The sequence below is a fragment of the Microcaecilia unicolor genome, chromosome 11 (assembly GCF_901765095.1).
Source record: "Microcaecilia unicolor chromosome 11, aMicUni1.1, whole genome shotgun sequence".
Taxonomy (NCBI): Eukaryota; Metazoa; Chordata; class Amphibia; order Gymnophiona; family Siphonopidae; genus Microcaecilia; species Microcaecilia unicolor.
Window position 1 is genome coordinate 144,310,689 of NC_044041.1, and position 18,400 is coordinate 144,329,088.

An 18,400-nucleotide genomic window follows, 5' to 3' on the forward strand; every position below is an offset into this window, starting at 1 on the left:
GGCACATAGAAGTTTAGGCCCGCAGAGAGGTGGAACACCGAGAGACATAATAGCTTGTTTCCACAAATTCCCAATTAAAGAGGCAATATGGCGGAAAGCGAGAGCCATGGGAGTAGTCGAGTGGAAAACAGGGAAAATTACAGTATTCCAGGACTTGGCGCGAAAAACTTTGCAAAGGCGGAGAGATTTTAAAGAAGTCACGACTTATTTACAGAAAGCAGGGCTGCGGTACCGCTGGTTGCACCCGTTTGGAATACAAATAACAGCTGGCAATATCACACGGAGGTTGCACTCGCATGTGGGGGCCTGGAAAGTACTGAGGGAAATGGGATGTACAGACCTCCCGAAAGAGATGGCAGGGACACAGCAGCAGCAACAACGAAGTCCAGGCAGAAAGGAGCAGAATGGCTGGCAGAAGGTGCAGGGGCGGCGGGAGCGCCTTCCACAGAGTGCGGAGCGACAGGACCATGAGACTGAAGATGGAACCTGAACAGTATAGAGTGCGGATTTTCAGGACATAATTTTGGTTAGAGGGAAAGCTGGAAGGGGAAGGAAGGGGGGAGTAATTGTGACATTGGCATGAGGGGAAAATGTTTAGAGTGGAAAACTGAGGGGGAGTGCTGATTAGAGAAAGTCTTTACTTAAAAGGCTGTTTGGCCCGGATCTGGGGGGGATTCACTTCCTTAAGGGCAAACTGGCTGGAGAGGGTAGCAGCCAGTTGCGGGACAGGCCCAATGGGGGGAGGGGGGGCTCTGGGGAGGGGGGGGAGGGGGCGGGAGGGGGGTTAAAAGTGGGATCCTGGAATATAAATGGGTTAAACTGCCCAAAAAAGAGAAGTATTATCTTTAGAGAATTGCGCAGAATGAAATGGGATATTGCTATGTTGCAAGAAACCCATGTGAGGACACAGGACACACCATTAATTCTGAATAAGGGTATAGGAGAAGGTTTTACATTGGCTGACCCCAGAGGGAGTAAAACAGGAGGTTTGGTCATTTACGTGAAAGAACACTTGCAATTTGTTAAAGAGGCCATCTATAAAGATGGAGAAGGAAGATGTATTGCAATTAAGGGGAAGACTAATAGTGGTCCGCTCACATTAATAATGTTTATGCACCTAATGTAGGTCAGGGAAAGTTTTATGAACATATTAGAGCAGAATTGACGAACTTTGTAGAAGGCAAGGTCATTTTGGGGGGGGGACTTTAATTTCCCGGTTGATGAAATGGATCACTCCAAAGGACGGAGGGGAGGGGGAGGGAATAGTAGACGCCTACTACTAAAATTGATGAGGGAATTAGATCTAATTGATGTGTGGCGACTCCACCATCCAGCCCAAAAAACATTCACTCACTATTCACATGCCCAAAACTCTTATTCAAGGATTAATGCGATTGGGTGTAGTAGGGAGCTATGGGGAGTGGTGAATAATGCAGAAATTGAAAGTATACATGCATCTGACCACGCCCCAGTATGGATCTCATTGGGGGGCATGGGACACCGAGTTAGTGGACGGGTCTGGCGGCTTAATGAGACATTACTGGATCAGGAGGGGGATTGTCAGGAGATTCGAACAGCGATTAAAGAATATTTAGAAATCAATGACAATGGGGAGGTGAAGGAGGGGACCTTATGGGATGCCTTAAAGGCGGTAATCAGGGGACATCTTATCCGAAAGGGAACATATCAGAAAAGGACACGGGAACAGCATGAAATGGAGGTGCGTAGAGAATTGGTGAGGCATGAGGCCAGGCACCAACGGGAAGGGGGCACACAACAGTTACAGGAACTCCTTAAGTGGAGATCAGAGCTGCAAACTATACAGATGAAAAAGATGGAATTTCAGAGACGCTTGATGCAACAGCGATTTTTTGAATTTAGCAATAGGGCGGGAAACATGCTTGCTAGGAGGCTGCGTGAGAAAAGGGTAAAAAACACAATTGTTAAAATAAAAGGAACAAAAGATGCAATGTTTTATAGGGATGAGGACATTAGAGAACAATTTGTGAAATACTATACAAAATTGTATACTAAAGGAAAAGAGCACCAGAAAGAGGTACTACAAGAATATTTGCAGGACTTAGAATTGCAGAGGATTACACCAGAGCAAAGGGAGGCTCTGGAAGCACCGATTGACTTACAAGAAGTACTGTCTGTCATAAAAGGCCTAAAGGGAGGGAAATCACCTGGTCTAGACGGGTACACGGCAAAATTTTATAAAGTTTTCCAACAGGAGTTAGGACCGTTATTGGTGAGGATTGGGAATGCCTGCTTTGTAGAGGGCAATCCGCCACTTAGTATGCGAGAAGCAGGGATTTCAGTATTGTTTAAAACCTGGCCGAGATCCAACAGTGTGCGGGTCCTACAGACCAATCTCCCTTATCAATATAGATGTTAAGATCTTAGCTAAAATTATGGCTGAGAGGTTAAAGGAGATACTTCCCACCCTGATACATGAGGACCAATCAGGCTTCATAGCACGAAGACAGGTAGCAGATAACATTAGGCGCACCCTAAATCTCACCTGGGGGGCACAGAAAAGGGGGGACTCCCTCGCACTCCTCACGGTCGACGCTGAGAAAGCGTTTGATCGGGTTGAATGGGAGTATTTGTGGGAAGTAATGCTGGAGATGGGATTGGGAAGTGTTTTCGTGGGATGGGTAAAAGGCCTATACTCCACTCCGGTGGCGAAGATTAAGGTAAATGGGGGCTGGTCAAGTCAATTTGCTATTCAAAGGGGAACTAGGCAGGGGTGCCCTTTGTCCCCACTACTATTTGCGATCTCGATAGAGCCGCTGGCCCAAAGAATTAGAGAATTAAGGGATGTTAAAGGGGTTAGGATGGGGGGGAGGGATCACAAAATAGCATTATTTGCAGATGACATCTTGTTTTATGTGGGAGTACCACTGCTGACATTACCTATAATTGTGAGGGAATTAGATGCATTTGGAACATTGTCGGGATTCAAAGTAAATTTTGACAAATCTGAAATAATGGGAATAACAATATCAGAACATGAAAAAGAACAAATGGGAAGACATTTTGCATTCCGGGTAGCAACCACTAGTTTTAAATACTTGGGTATTTGGATTCCTTGTAACTTAGATGACTTATTTGTGTTGAACTATGTTCCCCTGATCAGAGAAATACGAAAGGACCTAAATAGATGGAAGATGAGCTGGCTGTCATGGTGGGGCAGGATAGCAGCCATAAAGATGAACATTTTACCTAGATTGCTGTTCTTGTTCCAAACCCTACCAATCCCAGTCCCAAAGGGGGAGCTTCAAAAGATACAAGCAGAGTTGGGTGGGTTTGTGTGGGGAGGGCAACGAGCTAGACTTTCCCGGAGGACCCTATGGAGGGCAGTGGAGCAAGGAGGGAGAGGTATGCCAAATATTTTTTGGTATTACTGGGCAGCTCAATTGAAACAAATTGGTGTTTGGAGCAAAGTGGATCTGTCGCCTATTACAAGGCTGGAACAGATTTTTGTTCTGGGGGGGCGGCTTGATGCCCTTCTATGGGGTTCTACCCCAGAAGTTAATTATAGGAAGATGGCATTAAACCCTTTTGTTTCACACCTACTTACGCTGTGGGGAATGCTCAAGAAAAGGTTACGGGGAACACAGCACAGATCTACTTATGCTTGGATTACCCAGGAACCTGGATTTCCAGGTGGGAGGGACGGTAGGATATTTTCCACATGGTTCCAAAAGGGCTTGATTAGATTCCAGGATTTCCTAGACAATGGTTCAATTAAAAACTTTACGGACCTTAGAAGGGAATATGATTTACCTGAGACGGACATGTATGCATATCTTCAAGTGAAAGATTATATTATAAAAGAGAAGGGGATGAAAGAGGGCCCAATTAAAAGTGAAAAGTTTGAAAATTTGTGGGGGGATATAGACCTGAGAGGGAAAGGGATCACTAAACTTTACGAATATATCAAGGGAAGGGAATTTGTAAAGTTGCCATTTATGTATGCATGGGAGCGAGACCTCGAGACCGAATTTACAGAAGCAGAATGGCAGAAAATATGTATGGAAGTTAAGAGAGCATCCATTTGTGTTCTTATCAAAGAAAATGCTTACAAAATATTGAGTAGATGGTATTACACGCCAGATAAAATAAAGGCAATGTTTCCCAATGCCTCAGACACATGTTGGAGGTGTGAGAAAGAGAAGGGCACCTATTTTCATATTTGGTGGGAATGCCCAGTTTTACAGGTGTTCTGGAAAGAAGTAATAAATTCATTAACTAAGATGGTGGGTATAGCGTTTCCCCGTGATCCAAAATGGTGTCTTCTAGGTTGGGGAAACAGAGGGCGGAAGAAATGGCAAAACAGAATATTACGTATGGGTCTGGCCGCTGCAAAGACAATGGTGGCACTAAAATGGAAACAAACTAGGGGACCCACAAAGACAGAGTGGATAGAGAAACTTAGATTGGTGGCTGCTATGGAAAAGTTGACAGATAGACGCAAGGGGCGATATAACCCTAATGCAGAGGAATGGGTACATTTGGAAAAGTTTTTTCTTTCTGGTTGAAGAGAAGATTAATGAGGAGGGTGGGATAAACTAAAGAAACAGAGAAGGGGGGGGGGGGGGGAAGGGGAGGGGAGGGGGCAAGGGGGGGGGGGGAAAAGAGGCGTGTGGAAAAATGTTTGTATATTTATAAGTTGAATTTTTGAAAGAACCTGTGGTTCTTGAATGTTGTAAACTTGTTTGATCAATAAAAAATTTTATAAATGAAAAAAAAAAGAAATATGGCCAGAGGTAGAGGCGCCCCGGAGAGACCTGGAGGAGCATCCCAGAGTGGAAGCGACCGCGCGTCCGGTGAGACAACGCTGGACGCGAGTGGCGAGAGGCAAGGGACGCCTCACCAAACAGCAATCCGAAAAGCAGCTACCATCATCACAAACTAATATAACTTGATTGCTGTGTTTTGCGCATTGATACTCCATATTTGTTTGATGTGGTCTGTATGTTCACTGGCTTGTATACCGGGAAAAGTAGGGGCAATAATAATGTGGTTATATACAAATATATGGGGAAGTTGGGGGCCTTCAATGGCATGTGGGTAGTCACCGTTCTCCAATTCTAGAGGTGGGATAAAGTTTACCCACTGGTTGGATAAGAATAGGGGATGGGGGGAGGGATGGGAGAGGGGATATGGGTTTTTTCAGGATGAAGCTAGCAATACACACTGGCACTGTAGGCTGAGCTGGGCCCATGGGAAGAATACTAGAGTTGTTTCCAATAAACCACCATGACAGAGCTTATCTGTTTATCTCTCAACGCACAAGGTCTTAATTCCCCTTTAAAATGGAAGAGGCTGTTCTGAGAGGCGTTGCGGGTAGATGCTGATGTTTTCTTTATACAGGAGACACATCTGCTACCCCGACATGAGCATTTGCTGCAGCATTCTAGATACCCGCATCAGTACCTGGCGTCCAATCGGCAGCCAGCAAAGACAGCGGGAGTGGGGATATTGTTTAAACAAGGGCTTAATTGGGAAATACAGGAGGTTAAGAAAGACCCGGGTTGGGGGCAGATTTGTGATTGTGGTAGTGACCCTAGGGGATCATACTTATACATTAGTTAATGTCTACGCCCCCAATCATTTACAGGGAGAATTCTATGATTTGCTTAGCACTCAACTCTCACGACATGTGCAGGGAGAGCTTTTGCTTGGCGGGGATTTCAATCTGACAATGGACCCTGCCTTAGATAATTTGAAAGGGATAGCTGGTTATGCGCAGCTAGATCTGGATAAACTGCTGCAATTCTTGAATCAATGGGGTCTGGTAGATATTTGGAGGGTACTGCATGGGGGTGAAAGGGATTATAAGTGCTTCTCTGCTCTGCATGACTCCTACTCGAGAATAGATATGTGGATGGGAAGTGCGGGTGTGACCCTTCAGGTAGAGTCCTCAGAGATACATACAAGATCTTGGTCGGATCATGCCCCTCTCTCTCTAACTCTGCAGGGATTCCCTGTGAAGGATAGGCATATGAGATGGCAGTTCCCTGATAGAGTGTTAGACGATCCTAAAACTGTTCAAAGAATTGCAGGAGAGATAAGGGAGTTCTTGCAGTTTAATGATATCCCGGGAACAGCACCGGAGATTTTATGGGAAAGTGGTGGTGATCAGAGGGACCATGATATCATTGCAAGCTTTTTTACAGAAAGATCACAGGGAAAAAGAGAAAGCTCTGAGGCAAATAATACAACAGCTAGAGCTGTTGGCTAAACAGAATCAGGCTACGCCCAGTCAGCAAGCGGAACTGCATAGATCTAGAGTGCAGTTCTTAGATTTGGACCTCAAGATTATTAAAGAGCAGATGCAGAGGACGCAACAGGAATACTATGAATTCAATAACAAAGCGAGTAAAATACTAGCATATAAGCTGCGACAGCTGAGGAATAGAAATGTCATTAGTAGAGTGAGGACGGCAGATGGGCAGACCTGGGATTAACCGGCAGATGTTAAGAGACTCTTTGTGGACTACTATCAGAGGCTTTATCGGCCAGAAGGGGGGGGTGGATGAGGAAGTTCTTCAGACCTACTTGAATAACATAGATATACCGAGCTTGAGGGGGACAGATCAGGAGATGCTATCCGCACCCATAGAATTGAAGGAGGTGACCTCAGCAATCAAGGGTCTGCCTAATGGAAAGGCCCCGGGAACAGATGGGTACAGCAACCGATTCTATAAATGTTTTAACTCTCTATTAGCACCAATTTTACTCCGAGTGTTTAATGCTATTCAGGCTGCCTCCGGGCTCCCACGATCCTGGCGCCTAGCGGAGGTGGTCCTAATACTTAAACCGCATAAAGATCCGCAGAGTTGTGGCTCTTATCGGCCAATTTCTCTGTTAGGGACTGATTATAAAATCTTGACCACCATATTGGCTGCTCGGTTGCAGAAGGTGCTGCCCCACCTGGTTCACGAAGACCAGTCCAGGTTTATAGCAAATAGGCAGACCTTTGATAATACTAGATGGGCACAATATCTACTGGATAGAATCAAACAGATGGGACACCCTGCGGTTTTTGTGTCATTGGATGCCGAAAAGGCGTTTGATAGAGTGCTGTGGCCCTTTCTGTTCGAACTGCTACAGAGAGTTGGAATCAGGGGACAATATTTTAGTTGGGTCGCAGTGCTCTACCAACGGCCTATGTGTCAGCTGCAGATTAATAGCACAACTACGGAACCTTTTGAATTGTTTAGAGGCACTAGACAGGGCTGTGCCCTATCCCCATGGAGCCACTAGCAATTCTGATTCGTGCAGACCCCACAGTACAAGGCATTCGAATAGGGAGATATGAAACAATGCTACTGCTTTATGCAGATGATGTCTTGTGGACGCTGTCACAGCCTGAGAGCTCGTTGCTAGCTGTGATGCAGATACTCCAGGGGTATGGCCAGGTAGCGGGTCTCAAAATTAATATGCAAAAGTCTGAGATTATGCCTATACAATGTTCAGATGAGCTACAAGAGACTCTGCAATCCTCTTTCCCTTTCCAATGGTCCTCTAGGTGCATTAGATATTTGGGGGTTAATCTGACACCGGATACTGGGGACCTATTTTGGGAAAATTTTATCCCTAAGTTGCGTGAGCTCCTGCAGGAATTGGAGAGATGGGGGGTCTGCATATGTCATGGATGGGCAGAATAGCAGCGGTTAAGATGCCATTGCTTCCTAAGCTGTTGTACCTCTTCATGGCTGTGCCAGTTCATATACCACATACTTTTTTTCGCACACTTAATAAGAAAATGTTTGCCTTTATCTGGCGTAAAAGACCCCCACGCGTGGCTCGTAATATCCTCTTTCAACTTAGGAAAGATGGGGGCATGGGGGTACCTAATTTTGGCCTATATTACAGAGCTGCCCTATTCCAAATGCTATCTACTGTACAGAGAGGCCCGACTAAGCTATGGACTTATGCAGCACAGTGGGCTTGAAAGGATGCCATTGTGGGCCGTGGCGTGGCTCCCTCTACCGTTATTGAGAGGCCTCATATCGGGCCTGAGGGGTCAGATGAGGGTGATTCTGGGGGGGTGGGTTAGGTATAGAGCGGCATGGTTTCCTGGGCGTAAATATCATATGACTACCCTTATCATCTATGCAACTTTAAGCCGGGTTGGGTAGAAGGGTATGGGCAGTGGTCGGCGGCGTCTCTACACCTGTTAGGCCAAATATGGGAAGTTGGGAAGTGCCACTCGTTTCATACTCTAAAAGAGGAATTTGGATTAGGGGACAGAGACTATTTTTTTTAATATGCAGATTAGGGATTTTATCCAGAGGAAGGCGAGAGAGGACCTGTCCCTTGAGGCCACAGAACTTGAATGAGCCATGAGATCTGGGGAAGGTAAAGGGGGGATATCTCGTATTTACAGAGCTCTGTTACATAAGACCCAACCATTGGACAAATGCCTTAAGAAATGGGAGACGTTGCTGGGTATCACATATGACCCAAGGGTTTGGAAACGGATATTTAAAAGATTATTGGCATTCTCAGTGGCTACTCCTTTACTGGAAAATGGATATAAAATGTTGTATCAATGGTATTTGACCCCTAGCCAGCTTGCCCGCATTTTTAAAAGTGGAATGGCAGCCTGCTGGCGTAAGTGCGGGGCAGAGGGTACATTCTGGCATATATGGTGGGACTGCCCAGCGATAAAGCAGTTCTGGAAGGACTTACAGATTAAAGTGCAAAGCGGGCTGGGACTTGAGATAGTGTTCGATCCTGGCCTGTGTTTGCTGAACATAGCCCTAAGAGAGAACCGAGGCTCCTGTTCTGTACTTTTAGTTTATATTGTTACAGCAGCCAGGATTTTAATTGCAAAATACTGGAAACAACAAGTGCTACCCACCGTGGATCAAGTGCTCACCAAAGTGGACTATTGCTGTTTAATGGATAAACTTACCGCCCTGCGGCGAGGGGGAATGATGAGATTTCTTAAAACCTGGTCCTCCTATGCGGAATGGCGGGGTCTTACAGGCTGATGTCTGTAACTTGAGAATTCTACAGTGATAGTGTGAATCTGCTTGTCTGAGATATCCTGAGGGGGGTGGGGGGGATGTTTGATGTTTAATGCAAAAAGCCTAGATTGTAATGTTAGCTGAGTTGATGTCCTATATTGAAAAGCTGTTACTTAATAAAAAAAGATATATATAAAAAAAAGGAGGTAGACACTCTTTTTACCAGCTTGATCAGTTGAAACAAAGATCCTTAGAATTTAATAATAAAGCTAGTCGTTCATTGGTACATAGATTGAAAATCCAGAGGATTTGCAATAATCTGAGGATTTGGAATCTTGATAATTCTCTAGTCACTGATGAGCAGGAGAGCATTCATCAGCGCTTTATAGAGTTATTTATCTGTATATACTCCAAAATACAAAGTGACAGAGGAAGATAATGAGCAGTACTAGCAAGGTATAACTCTGCAGACTATTGTGGATCCAGATAGAGCATTGTTGTATTGGCCGATTACTGCTTGGGAAGTTAAGAATGCAGTTCAAGCTATGCCCTTGGGTACATCTCTGGGCCTTGATGGCTTTATTATCAAATATTACAAGATTTTTCAGGGCTATCTAGTAGGGCCTCTCATGTACCTCTTCAACTCATTAGAGGGTGGAACTCAGTTTCCTTATTTTATGTGATTGGCAGATGTTACCCTTATCCCTAAGAAGGGTAAAGATCCCACCCAGTGTGGATTCTACCGTCCAATTTCTCTGTTAGATAGAGATAGATACGAAAATACTTACCAGAATTTTGGTGGATCAGTTAATGAGCAGGATCCCTCACTTAATACATATGGACTAGATATGTGAAAGGGCGACAAACTACAGATAATATTAGAAGAATGTTGCACTTGATGGATAAGGTGCAGAGGGAGAAGACATTGATGGTTCTCTTTTCTGTCGACTTAGAGAAAGCTTTTGATAGGTTGTTCTGGCCCTTTATGTTTAAAGTTCCTAAAAGAAGGGGGGAGGGACATTTGTTACACTGGAACCAAATTATCTATAATGCACCCCTAGCTTGTCTCCAGGTTAATGGTAGGCTACACTAATATTTAGGATGGGTAGCAGACGGGTGTATCTCCCATCTTGCTTTCTATGATTGTGTCCCTGGCTCAAAAGGTTCAGGAACAAAGGTTAATAGAGGGGATTAGGGTGCAAAATGAGTATAAGATTAGCCTGTTAGTGGATGATGTCTTGTTTACTCTTACTAGCTATTGTCCAGCAGGAACTGGATAGGTATGGTCAGGAGTCTGGTTTTCAAGTCAATGTGACAAAATCAGAAATTTTGAATATCTCGGTATCACTGCAGGAAGAGACAACTTTGCATGCTCATTTTTCCCTTCCGGTCTGTGCAGCTCTTCAATTCTAGGTGTTAAACTGAGGAGCAAAAGGCATAAATCCTATCCCCCTGATATTCAAAGCTATTTAATTGGCCTGACACGGCTGCTGACTGGTTAAATAGTATATTGGTTATCTCCCACGAAATATCTGTGGTTAGTGGCTCTATCGCGTGACATAACTGATTAGGCATGGATATTCAATGCTTAACCAACTATTTTCAGTGGTTAAAATAGTCCCTTTAAATAGCAGGGTTGCCTTTAACTGTTAAAAAGTTAACCGGTTAGTGCTGAATATCAGCTTAACCAATTAACCTTTTAGTGGTTAAAACCCCCTCGGATATTCAATACCAGTCACCAGAAACAGCCTGGCATTGGATATCCGGTTTAACACTGGTGGCGGACAGCAAAAGCCCCGCGCGCTGCTAGCTGAATATCAGGCCCTATGATCTTAATTATGGCCCCATTTTTAAGAAGATAAGACAGGATTTTGAGAAGTGGGATAAGCTTTGTCTTGGATGGGAGGAATGAAGGTAGTGAAAATGATGATATTACCCCAGCTACTATAACTTTTTCAAATTCTACCTGTGACAGTAGAGGAATGGGTTTTGATTCATCTACAATGGAAGATCTCCCATTTTATTTGGGGGAGGCAGCATCCTAGGATAGCTTAACACTTCTGCTAAATTGGAAGGGGGGGGGGGGGAATCTGGCAGTCCCGCATATTAAGAAATACTATCAAGTGGCTCATCTTTCGGCCATACTAGCTTAGCAAGAAGTTGAAGTGAAACAATGGGTAGATTTGGAGCAAGGGTGAGAAACATAGGTGTCTATGGCAGAGATTCTCAGCCCAGTCCTCGGGACACACCTAGCCAGTCAGGTTGTCAGGATACCCAAAATGAATATGCATGAGATAGATTTGATGCCCTACCTCCGTTGTATGCAAATTTATCTCATGCATTTTCATTATGGGTATTATAGGGTGAAAATAAGTAATTAGGGCAATAATTATTCCCTGATAATACTTATTACAAGGTTCCTCGCTCAGTCTAGGGGATATTATAAAGGAACCTTGGAGCTGGCACCCTGCCAGTGTTTTGTTCTCCACCAAAGAACCAAAGCCACGTCACAGATGATGATTATTATTATTTATTACAGGTAGAAAAATAGAAACACTCTGCTATAGCTTATATGCAATATAATATCTCTTACTGATATGCACACTAACAAAATATACTGTCTAACTACACTCTGATTATCCTGAGACTACACATTAGCAGCTGTCCCTGACCAAGAGCTGACATAAACCAGCCGTACTTAGATAAAACCACTGCCTAACCCCAGACTAGGAAATATATCACTGTGATCTTACCACGCTGTCCTGATGACGGCTTCAGATGAGACCGGAGCAGAATCTCCCCAGACGCTATCTCAGCTGTCTGTGTCTTAGATATTGTTCAGGTCTTACTCAGCAACCAAGCAGGTTTCCGTCGCTCCGTTGGTATTCAGAGCCAATATCTCTGCCACAGGTATTTGCACCAGTTATGCAGGTCACAAGGTTGGTATCATACAGTCTCTAGCTTACCCCGAGCCTTGCTGGATTTCTCAGGTCCTTCATAGGTACTCCTCCTCCGAGGGTCTCCGACTAACTTACTTCTCCCACTCTCCCCGCGTTCTCGGTCAGGTGATAGCCCGGACCAATTAGCCTCTCATACAGTCCAGTGCATGGGCAAGAAGAGTTCTCTGTTTTGTGACCTTGGAGATGGTAACTTCTGGTGCCATGAGTATGACTTCCTTCCCAGCGTCTCAGAGATAGAAGGGGGATGGTTGGAACACAGAATGTCCTTGGCTTAAGCAAGCCTGTCAGTGATTTTCCACAAGCTGAAGCTGGATCTTGCTGACACAGAGATGTTCAGGTCAGAGGGTTGCAGCAGCCATCTTGTTGTACCAAGATGTCATAGGCTTGTATAGGCCAAGACCAGCTCAGGCTAGATCACAGGGAAATACCCCTACAGTATCCTGAAAACTTGACTGGCTTGGTGTGTCCTGAGGACTGGGTTGAGAACCGCTGGTGGATGGTATACCTGCCATGGTTCTCGGCTGGGAGATAAGAAAAGATAAAAGGGGGGCACATGTTACGCAATTTTACTATGAAGGTAAGGTGGAATAAGTTATATGCAATGGTCCTTGGGGGAAAGAAATGCTCCTGGGTTCATTACATTGCAGTAAAATAGGGGGTTCATAGTGGGAAGAGAGGCTATTTTTCAAAGGTGGGAGGATAAGGGGATGAGTGTGCTTTGGGCAATTTTATGTCATGGGAGAGGTGACATAAAAACATTTGGGAATTTACAGGAGAAGTTCAGGTTTCAATCTAGGGATGTTTTTTTTTTTTCATATCTTCAAGTGAAGCATTATTTATCTACCCTCAGAACACTATCTGATCTTTGGAATGGGAATAGCGTGTTTGAAAAAATAGTGGAGCCCAGATCTTTATTTAAGAGTTCCTACAGTAGCTATTATAGAAAATGGATACAGGGTTCTGCTGTGGTGGTATTTCACTCTGCAGAGGCTGCAGCTTACATTGGGAACTGGAGAGAAGGTGGGGACATATCATGTTGAGAATTCATCCTTATTGGAGTTTGATTTTTACTATGTTGTCCAAAGTTCTGCATCGGGATATACAATCCACTATGGAGTTGTCTTTATTAAATTTGCTTGTGCTGGGGTTGAAGGATGGGGAGGATAAAGTTTTCCAGCTGATAGTCACTGCAGCACAGAAATGGCCTGTGACCTCAGAATGGAAATTAGTTGTACAGAAATTGTATGGATGGTATCCTATATATAGCTTAATGGTCCTTAGACATAATAAATTGGGTTCGTTTACCCAAAGATGGCATTTTAATCAGATTTGGAAATGAGTCCACCTTGATTAAGCTGGTTTTCTTCTGGAGGATGTGATGGCTTGAAAATTGGGGAGTAGGGGGGTGACGTGGTAAAGGTTTGGGATGGGGAAGGAGTAGGGGTTGGGAATCGGCACATGATGTATTCTTTACCATGTAAGATGCTTTCTTTTACTATGTAAGCCGCACTGGACCTGCTGTATGTGGGAAAGAGCGGGGTACAAATGTAATAAATAAATAAAATAAATGATGTTGTTTCTTCTGTACGTTTTCTTTGGGTGGGTGCATAGAAGAAACAACATATGTCTACCATTATTTTATAGAGCTTTTCTATTTTGAAAAAATTTTCAGTAAAGAAAAAGGAAAAAAAAGTGCTACTGGGTTCATTATAAGTGTTACAAATCAAACATATAAACGGTGAGTGACCGTACTCACTCGCAAATGCGCAGTAGAGACCTTCTCTGCCCCGCCCCCACGTCAATACGTGATGACGGGGGGCGGAACACAGAGGGTCTGTACTGCACATTGCTGAGGGAGGGACACCGCCGTCTAACGCTCCCCCCACCCGAGTCGCCGGCGCCACCCACCTTCTACCCGGTCGGGCCCTCGCTCCACTATTGAAACAGCGAGGGTCCGGGAACGCAGCACTGAGCTCTGCTGAGCTGCCGACATCGCCCTTCCTTCTTCTTCTCTGCCTCTGTCCCGCCCTCGACGACGTTACGTCACACGAGGGCGGGACAGGCAGAGAAGAAGAACGAAGGCCGACGTCGGCAGCTCAGCAGAGCTCAGTGCTGCGTTCCCGGACCCTCGCTGTTTCAATAGCGGAGCGAGGGCCCGGCCGGGTGGAAGGTGGGTGGTGACGGCTCGATGGGGGGGGGGGGGGGGCGCGAACTCGGAGGGGGAGGGGCAGCGGCGAACTCGGCGGTGGGGGCGGGCCTTTCAACCCCCCCTTCCTATAATAGCCCGTTTTTACGGGCTCAAAGGCTAGTAAATAAATAAATAAATTATGTGACCACTGCTGAGACTTCCATGTCTCTGTTGTGTACCACATTTGACCTTGTTGTTTTCTTAGTCACCCTAGCCCTTGTATCATTTCTGTTTTGATTCCTCTTGCTATCTCACCATAATGACCTTTTTCTCTTTGGCTGCTTAGCAACAGCTCTCAAGTTGAACATGAACTTACAGGAACTGTACTTGGCTGACAACAAACTGAATGGGCTGCAAGATTCATCGCAGCTTGGCAACTTACTTAAGTTTAACTGCTACATTCAAATTCTGGACCTGCGGAACAACCACATCCTGGACTCAGGTGAGTGATGGCAAACATAAGACCTGCCAGTAAAGGGGAACCCTATTTCTTGTAGTGAAGAAGAAAACTATCCTTTTTTTTTTTCATCCTTTGTGGTTTCAATTTATTACCCTCTATTGTCTGAAGACAAGTGAGTTCACATGTCACAAAAATGCGTTTTGTGACCATGCATAGTACCAAGTGGAATGAAAGTTATATAGTTTTCTGATAAAAACTAAAGGGTCAGTATTGAGCCAGTGGGTTAAACACCTGCTGCAAAATTTAACTTATTCATATGTTCAGCGCTGCTATTGATATAGGTAGCAGTGCTGAATATATGGATATTGATATTCTCCGAGGACAAGCAGGCTGCTTGTTCTCACTGATGGGTGACGTCCACGGCAGCCCCTCCAATCGGAAACTTCACTAGCAAAGTCCTTTGCTAGCCCTCGCGCGCCCGCGCGCACCGCGCATGCGCGGCCGTCTTCCCGCCCGAAACCGGCTCGAGCCGGCCAGTCTTCTTTTGTCCGCACTCGGTACGGTCGTGTTTTCGCCGTGTCGAGCCCCGGAAAGTCGACCTCGCGCGTCCAATTTGTTTTGAACGTGTTTTTTCCTTCGGGAAAGCTTTGTCCTAGTCGGGAAGTGCTCCGGAAACCCCCCGCCGGGTTTCGTGTAAATCCTCCCCGTACTTCCAGCTTTTTTGCCCCGGTAAGTTTTCTTTCGTCGTCGGGGTAGGCCTCTTTTCGGCCTCGGTCGAGATTTTTTCTCCCTCTAAATTTGGTGCTTCAAATTTCGCCATTTCGGCTTTTGATTTCGCCGGCGTGATTTTTCCGCCCATGACATCGAAGCCTTCCAGCGGCTTCAAGAAGTGCACCCAGTGCGCCCGGGTTATCTCGCTCACTGATCGACACTCGTCGTGTCTTCAGTGTCTGGGGGCCGAGCACCGCCCTCAGAACTGCAGTCTGTGTTCCCTGCTTCAAAGGCGGACTCAGGTAGCGAGACTAGCCCAGTGGAACGTGTTGTTCTCGGGCTCTTCGTCGGCATCGGCACCGGGATCTTCGAGTGCATCGACGTCGTCAGCGTCCAGACCTTCTTCCTCGGCCGCCCCTGCATCGAGTGCATCGAGGCATCGGGCCTCTGCATCGGCGCCGAGACATCGGATAGCTGCATCGACGTCGGTGGTACCAGGACCTCGTCTGCTGATGTCGTCGGACGGTGGTGCATCGGGTGGAGTGCAGGTGAGGGCTGTCCATTCCCCTGCTGGTGGCGGTGAGCCCTCGGGTGGGTCTCCGCCTACCCTGAGGGCTCCTGCGGTACAGCCCCCCCGAGATCGACCTTCTTCAGTCTCGGCCCCGAGGAAGCGACGGATGGATTCGACGTCCTCCTCGTCGGTGCCGGGGAGCTCCGGTGACATGCTTCGGAAGAAATCGAAGAAGCATCGACACCGGTCTCCTCCCCGTGTCGGCACCGAGAGCTCTGGGTCGCCGAGGGATTCGGCACCCAGCAGGCATCGGCACCGAGAGGACCGCTCACCCTCTGTTCAGGAGGTGTCGATGCGCTCCGCTCTGGACAGCCCGGAACAGCCTCCACGCCCGGAACAGGTACTGACGTCGACGCCTGCATCGACCTCTCAGCCTTTCTCTGCAGCCGCTCTAAACGAGAGCCTCCGGGCCGTTCTCCCAGAGATTCTGGGAGAGCTGTTGCGCCCTACCCCTCCGGTACCGGCGGTGCTTGCGCCACCGGTACCGTCGAGCGTGGCGCCGGCTGGCCCATCGCCCAGGTTGAGGTCCCCGACGTCGCGGTACCGACCGCGGCCACCTCCCAGGAAGGCTCCCCGACTACGTCGGCGGAGGGAGCTTCGCCGATGCGGGCGAGGGAGTCTACCTCTCGACGCCCCCATCGTGGACGGGGTTCCACGGAGTCGAGCAGGGCGAGGTTGCAGACACAGGTCCGTGAACTTGTGTCTGACACCGAGGGTGAGGCCTCGTGGGAGGAAGAGGAAGATCCCAGATATTTCTCTGACGAGGAGTCTGAGGGTCTTCCGTCTGATCCCACTCCCTCTCCTGAGAGACAGCTTTCTCCTCCCGAGAGTCTGTCTTTTGCCTCCTGTGTCCGGGAGATGTCTACGGCCATCCCCTTCCCGGTGGTTGTGGAGGACGAGCCCAGGGCTGAAATGTTTGAGCTCCTGGACTATCCTTCTCCACCTAAGGAAGCGTCCACTGTTCCCTTGCACCATGTCCTGAAGAAGACATTGCTTGCGAACTGGACCAAGCCATTAACTAATCCCCACATTCCCAAGAAGATCGAGTCCCAGTACCGGATCCATGGGGACCCAGAGCTGATGCGCACTCAGTTGCCTCATGACTCTGGAGTTGTGGATTTGGCCCTAAAGAAGGCTAAGAGTTCTAGGGAACATGCTTCGGCGCCCCCGGGCAAGGACGCTAGAACCTTAGACTCCTTTGGGAGGAAGGCCTACCATTCCTCTATGCTCGTGTCCAAGATCCAGTCTTACCAGCTCTACACGAGCATACACATGCGGAATAATGTGCGGCAGTTGGCGGGCTTGGTTGATGCTCTTCCCCCTGAGCAAGCCAAGCCTTTTCAGGAGGTGGTCAGGCAGCTGAAGGCGTGCAGAAAATTCCTGGCCAGAGGAGTTTATGACACTTTTGATGTTGCGTCCAGGGCCGCTGCTCAAGGTGTGGTGATGCGCAGGCTCTCATGGCTGCGTGCCGCCGACCTGGAGAATAGAATCCAGCAGCGGATTGCGGTCTCGCCTTGCCGTGCGGATAACATTTTTGGCGAAAAAGTCGAGCAGGTGGTAGAGTCTCTCCACCAGCGGGACACCGCATTCGACAAGTTCGCCCGCCGGCAGCCTTCAGCTTCTACCTCTACAGGTAGACGATTTTTCGGGGGAAGGAAGACTGTTCCCTATACTTCTGGCAAGCGTAGGTACAATCCTCCTTCCCGACAGCCTGCGGCCCAGGCTAAGCCCCAGCGCGCTCGCTCTCGTCAGCAGCGTGCGAATCAGCAAGGCCCCGCGGCTCCCCAGCAAAAGCAAGGGGCGAGCTTTTGACTGGCTCCAGCAGAGCATAGCCGACATCCAAGTGTCAGTGCCGGGCGACCTGCCTGTCGGAGGGAGGTTGAAAGCTTTTCACCAAAGGTGGCCTCTCATAACCTCCGATCAGTGGGTTCTCCAAATAGTCCGGCAAGGATACACCCTCAATTTGGCCTCACAACCTCCAAATTGTCCACCGGGAGCTCAGTCCTACAGCTTCCAGCACAAGCAGGTACTTGCAGAGGAACTCTCCGCCCTTCTCAGCGCCAATGCGGTCGAGCCCGTGCCATCCGGGCAAGAAGGGCTGGGGTTCTATTCCAGGTACTTCCTTGTGGAAAAGAAAACAGGGGGGATGCGTCCCATCCTAGACCTAAGGGCCCTGAACAAATATCTCGTAAAAGAAAAGTTCAGGATGCTTTCCCTGGGCACCCTTCTCCCCATGATTCAGCAAAACGATTGGCTATGCTCTCTGGACTTGAAGGATGCCTACACACACATCCCGATACTGCCAGCTCACAGACAGTATCTGCGATTTCAGCTGGGCGCACGCCACTTCCAGTACTGTGTGCTACCCTTTGGGCTCGCCTCTGCGCCCAGGGTGTTCACAAAGTGCCTAGCTGTGGTAGCAGCGGCGCTTCGCAGGCTGGGGGTGCACGTGTTCCCATATCTCGACGATTGGCTGGTGAAGAACACATCCGAGGCAGGAGCCCTGCAGTCCATGCAGATGACTATTCGCCTCCTGGAGCTACTGGGGTTTGTGATAAATTACCCAAAGTCCCATCTTCT

At 47.4% G+C, this 18,400-nt stretch overlaps 1 protein-coding gene across 1 annotated transcript in view; it reads left to right on the forward strand.

Moving 5' to 3' along the window:
• PPP1R37 (protein phosphatase 1 regulatory subunit 37) overlaps positions 1 to 18,400 on the forward strand; it is a 1,040,147-nt gene that overhangs the window by 367,826 nt on the left and 653,921 nt on the right. Inside the window, 1 exon segment of the mRNA XM_030217605.1 lies at positions 14,425 to 14,580. Coding sequence (XP_030073465.1) covers positions 14,425 to 14,580 — 156 coding nt within the window.